General features: G+C 41.1%; 1 gene segment (V, D, J or C); it reads left to right on the top strand.

The window, feature by feature from the left end:
* The first annotated feature begins 484 nt into the window (after positions 1–484).
* On the top strand, positions 485–952 carry LOC102249376. The segment is given in 2 exon segments: positions 485–530; positions 636–952. Coding segments are annotated over 2 exon segments (363 nt in total).
* Positions 953–5,624: the final 4,672 nt, after the last annotated feature.

Here is a 5,624-nt window from a genome sequence, read left to right as displayed (position 1 = left end):
CAATCTTCTTAAACTTGTCAGGAATAACTTTTTCATCTACTTTTATATAACATCTCATTTGTAGAGGACTCTAGGACTAATACACCATTCCAGATTTGGAAAGGAAGAAACATATTATGTGAAAATTGTAATGTATCTCAGTAAAAAAAGCCCTAAAATTAGTTCTAGGGAACTTTGGTTCTGCATCTTACCTCCAGAGGGCAATGTTGCACAAACTAGAGGTCTTGTGGATCAGTATCTGCTCAGCTCCTCCTCCCTGCAGCTGGCTGAGTTCTTTGCCCACAGGACAGGTGACTAAAGTTACACAGTAGAAAGCCACAGGCTCATTTCAGTGGATTTTGCATTTTCATCTAAGCAAGAAACTTGCTCAGCCTACCCTTCCATAAACCTCCTACTTCCAAGCATTTGGTTTCTGCAGCCACTTTCCTGCCTGCTCAAGGGAGATTTTCCAGAAAGGACCCCACAGCGTTTCTACTGCTCAGCCATGTTCCCATTGCTTATCTCAATACTGGGGATGGTATTTGTCCTGAGTGAGTAAAATTTCATAATGGTCTGTAGTTCTACAGGTTCTGATTAGAAATGCTTTCCATAGCAAAATCTGTACTGCTTTCACTGATATAACATTGATTTTGCAGGAGATGCCAGGGCCCAGTCAGTGACCCAGCCTGACAACCACATCAGTGTTTCTGAAGGAGCCTCGCTGGAGCTGAGGTGCACGTATTCTTACACTGGAACTGTTTATCTCTATTGGTATGTCCAAGACCCCAGCCAAGGACTCCAGCTTCTACTCAAGTACTATTCAGGAGACACCTTGGTGAAAGGCATTAAGAATTTTGAGGCTGAACTTAGGAAGAATGAGTCGACCTTCAACCTGAGGAAACACTTTGCTCATTGGAGTGACTCAGCTGAGTACTTCTGTGCTGTGAGTGCCACAGTGCTGGGAACTGCATGAGGAGCTGAACACAAACTCTGTGAGTCACGAGGGAAGAGAACTGCATCGGAAAGATTTTGGATTCTGACATAGTAGAAGCCACAGTGTTCTTACTACATATTGTAGAGCTGCTCAGGGACTTGCTGAGCCAGCATGAAGTGGACATACTTTAATGATTGGATATGAGAGTTAGGACATAGTACAGGAGAGATAGATTTATTTATTTACCTATTTATTTTTAATCCTCACCCAAGCATATTTTTTCCATTTATTTTTTTAGTGAGAGTAGAGGGAAAGGAGGAGGGTGGATGGGAGGAGAGAGAGAGAAGCATCCATGTGAAAGAGACATGTTGATTGGTTGCCTCCCCCATGCATCACAACTGGGGCCAGGGATCGATTCTGGAACTGAAGTACATGCCCTTGATCCTGGCCAGGGATCAAACCTGCAACCCTTCTGTCCATGGTCTGAAGCTCTAACCACTGAGAAAAACTGGCCAAGGCCAGAAGAGTTTTTCTTTTCATTCATGATTTTATCTTTCAATTAGAGGCCTGGTGCATGAAACTCGTGCCCTTGGGGGGTGGGGTCCCTCAGCCCAGCCTGCACCCTCTCGCAGTCCATGAGCCCTTGGGGGATGTCTGTGAGGCGCCGCCCCCCCCCCCCACTCCCAGGGGAGCAGGCCTAAGCCATCAGTTGGATATCCTTAGCGCTACTGCGGAGGCGGGAGAGGCTCCCACCACCGCCGCTGTGCTTGCCAGCCATGAGCCCAGCTTCTGGCTGAGCAGCGCTCTCCCTGTGGGAGTGCACTGACCACCAGGGGGCACCTCCTGCATTGAGCATCTCCCCCCTGGTGGTCAGTGCGCTTCACAGCGACTGGTCATTTTGCCGTCAGGCTGAAACCAGCTCTCCGAGATCCCCTGAGCAGTCCTGGATTGCGAGAGGGTGTAGGTCAGGCCAAGCAACCCCACCGGTGTATGATCGGGGCTGGGGAGGGACACGGGAAGTTGGCCAGCCGGGGAGGGACCGTGGGAGGGCTCCAGGACATGTCTGGCTCATCTTGCTCAGTCATGATCAGCCGGATCGCAGCAGCAAGCTAACCTACCAGTTGGAGCGCCTGCCCTCTGGTGCTCAGTGCACGTCATAATGAATGGTCAACTGTCTTCTCCCTGGTGGTTAGTGCACATCTTAGTGAGCGGTTGAGCAGCCTTCGCATATCATTAGCATATTACGCTTTGATTAGTTGAACAGACAACTGGACTATTAGCTTATTAGGCTTTTATTATATAGGATAATCCAAAACAAAAGTGAACTCCTTTGAATGATTTCCTTTCTTCTTACAAACTTACTACCTTCCCAACTTGGTAATTTTAAGACAGCTTTCTTGGAATCTTTCTTCCTGGCTCCATTCTGTGCTGGTTATTTTCCTGCATGTTTAGGTGCCCCATCTAAGAAGGAGAAAATGATTGATGAATAGCTTAGAATATGGCATGCTCATACAGATTTTAATAACATTAGAAATATTGCACAAAGAAGTGTGAATAACTCAAAAATTTTAGTATTTCTTCAAGGACTGTTAAAAACAGGAAATTCTACATCTAGATGTCAAATTGCATTTGTTTTAAAGTAAAGTTTGCTTTATGTTTTCCAATTATAGCAATAAATTTCTATTTTTTTGATATCTGAATTTCTGCAAATTCATACCAGAAATCTTCAAAATTGGTGGGTTAGTAACTTTTGTCAGTTTCTCACAAATGCTGTGATTGTTTTCTACTCTTACTCTATTTTTATATGATTTTACTGTCAGAATATCAGAAATTGTTTCTCATTTGTTTCACATGGCAATTATCTATACTAATAAAAGGTTAATATGCTAATTAGACCAGGTCGACCGGACATCTTCCAGATGTCTGACTTCCTTCCGGACAGATTATGGTAGGTCCTTAAATTATCCAGAAAGTACAGAGTCCCAAATTTGAAAGTCACTAAATATTACACTTAATGAAAGTCATGTCCTTAGAAGCAACATTTTTAACACGGGCATCATTAAACATTGTAAGGGCTTCTTGGAAGCCTATATTACTCTATGAATTTGCATCCTCTTTGCTACAATGATAGGATGTCATGGCACCGTCCCAAGTACGTGTGACTGGCATGGAGGCATTCATTGAAATCTGTTAGTGAGCAAAAGAAAATAGCTGGAGTTTTAGTCCTTCTGCTGCTACTGCCTTGGGGCTTAGGATCCAGTAGTTTTGATTCTGTATCTACCTCACCTTTCAGAGATTCTTTGAAACAAAGGTTGAAAAGTTAACTCCCTTGCCCAGCAAATGTGACTCAGTGGTTGAGTGCCGACCTATGAACTAAGAAATCACAGTTCGATTCCCAGTCAGGGCACATGCCCAAGTTGTGGGCTCAGTCTCTAATGTGGGGTGTGCAGGAAGCAGCTGATCAATGGCTCTCTCATCATTGATGTTTCTATCTCTCTCTCCCTCTACATTCCTCTCTGAAATCAATAAAAAAATATATATAAAAAGAATTTCAGTGGGAAGTAAAAGGTCAAAGGGCTTGTGATAAACGTATGATTCCCTTGGCTAGAATGAAAAACTCTATGAGAAGACATTGCATTCGTAAGAACTTGAAGCCTTAAAAGTTAATAATGACTTTGAAGGAAAGTAAAGGGGGAAAATGGGGAAGAAGGTTGGGCTTTTTAGTTGTGTTCTTCCTGATGCTATGATTGATAAGTGATTAAGATTACAGAAATTCAAAGGTATTGAAAATAATAGTGGACTGTGTTCAATTATTTACCTTAGCCAAAGGGGACACCAGTAGGAATCAGCATTATTTTTCAAGTCATATTGTTATAGGCACCAGAAACACCAGAGAAGGTGTTATTAGACAGCCGCCTGAATTGAAAGGTGAGGGCTGTCTCCTCCTGGTTCATGTCAGTCTCATAGGAAGGAATTCAAACGAGTGACCACGGGTGACTGTGTTGTAGTAAAGCCAATTTATTAAATAAATAAAGTAAATTTATTAAAGAAGCAAGGCAAGCAAATATATCATAATACGTCTTGTTTATGAAGCAGAGACGGACTTCCAAGCTAGTCTGAGAAGTGCTGTGTGGTAGAGGTTTGGCTTTTTATACTTCTTTGTCTATATAGGTTTTAAAATTCCTCTGCCGTATATCTTGGTACAGATGAACTCTCAAAGTCTCCCTTTTACTTTGTATGGTTTTCCAGAAGTTATGAGAAGCATCTGGTGATTTTATCTTTAACAAGCACTGAGACTGCTGGCTTCTCTGTTTAAATAGTGAGATAAAAACGTCCTCCTTCCCCAAAACAGCTGACTTTGTTTAGTGGGTGAAATAAACTCTCTTCTTTCCTTTCCTCCACCTCTCTCCTGCCTTAGCAGTTCCAGGGTGATTTACACTTTCTATTCTCTGGTTAGGGAAAAGAGGCATTAAATATCCCCCTTCTTTTCTGAATTCTTTGGTTAGTGAGGAGAGGTATTAGCCATTTGTTCTCAAGATAAGGTTTTGCTGCAAATTGGCTACAAACTGTCTAAACTGTTTGGCCTTGTTTAATTTTCTTGTCTCAATTTCCCTATTCCTCCTGCCCGGGACATTTCCTAGCTTCTCACTATCTTTAACAATATTGTTAAGGGTAGCTGTGTTATATGTATTTGAAAGCTTTTGGGGTAAGAGACATAAAATTACTCTTAATAAATTTATGATTATTAAATCTATTTTGTTTTGAGAGGCTGATTATCTTTATGAGACTTATGGCACCAGTTCAGTTCCAATACCCAAGATGACCACCAGTGGGTACTTTCTCAGTATGTATGAGAAGAAGAAATGCCAATTCTTTCAATTCCAAACTGAAGCTGAGTACTGAGGACATATAACTCCTGGCACCAAGGACTTTAAGTACCTGGGAAAACATTTTCCATCTTGACAGCAGAACCCTGCCTGAGATATCAAAGTTTGTTTTATTTACATAATTGCTCTATAATTGTGAAAATCTTTACATGACACATAAATATGTGAAGGAGATAGAAGAAATTCCCAATTATTTAAATATAATTCTATTTGCAATGTTAAAAAATTATAACATTAAAATATTTTATCATTTGTATCTCTTTATATTAATATAGTTATACTCATATATTGTTTCAATTTTTTAAAAATAAATAAAACAATATGAATTTCATGTACCAGGCCTCTAGTAAGATATAAAGATTAGCAATGCCTGATCCCCAAAAATCATCTGAGAGATGCAACTCAAAACAATGATGAGGTACCACCTCACACTAGTCAGAATGGCTATCATCAACAATTTAACAAATGACAAGTGTTGGAGAGGATGTGGAGAAAGGGAACCCTTGTATACTACCGGTGGGAATGCAGACTGGTGCAGCCTCTGTGGAAAACAGTATGAAGTGTCCTCAAAAAGTTAAAAATGGAAGCCCTATTTGACCCAGTGATCCCACTTCTAGGAATATATCCCAAAAAACCAGAAACACCAATCTGAAAGAATATATGCACCCCTATGTCCATAGCAGCACAATTTATAATAGCTAAGACTGGGAAACAGCCTAAGTGCCCATCAGCACATGAGTGTATTAAAAAACGGTGGTATATCTACTCAGTGGAATACTACGCAGCTGTAAAAAAGAAGGAACTCTTACCATTTGCAACAGCAA

The sequence above is a fragment of the Myotis brandtii genome, unplaced genomic scaffold (genome assembly GCF_000412655.1).
Source record: "Myotis brandtii unplaced genomic scaffold, ASM41265v1 scaffold1203, whole genome shotgun sequence".
NCBI lineage: Eukaryota > Metazoa > Chordata > Mammalia > Chiroptera > Vespertilionidae > Myotis > Myotis brandtii.
Note: the sequence above shows the minus strand (reverse complement) of the source record. Positions and strands in the feature narration are given on the sequence as shown.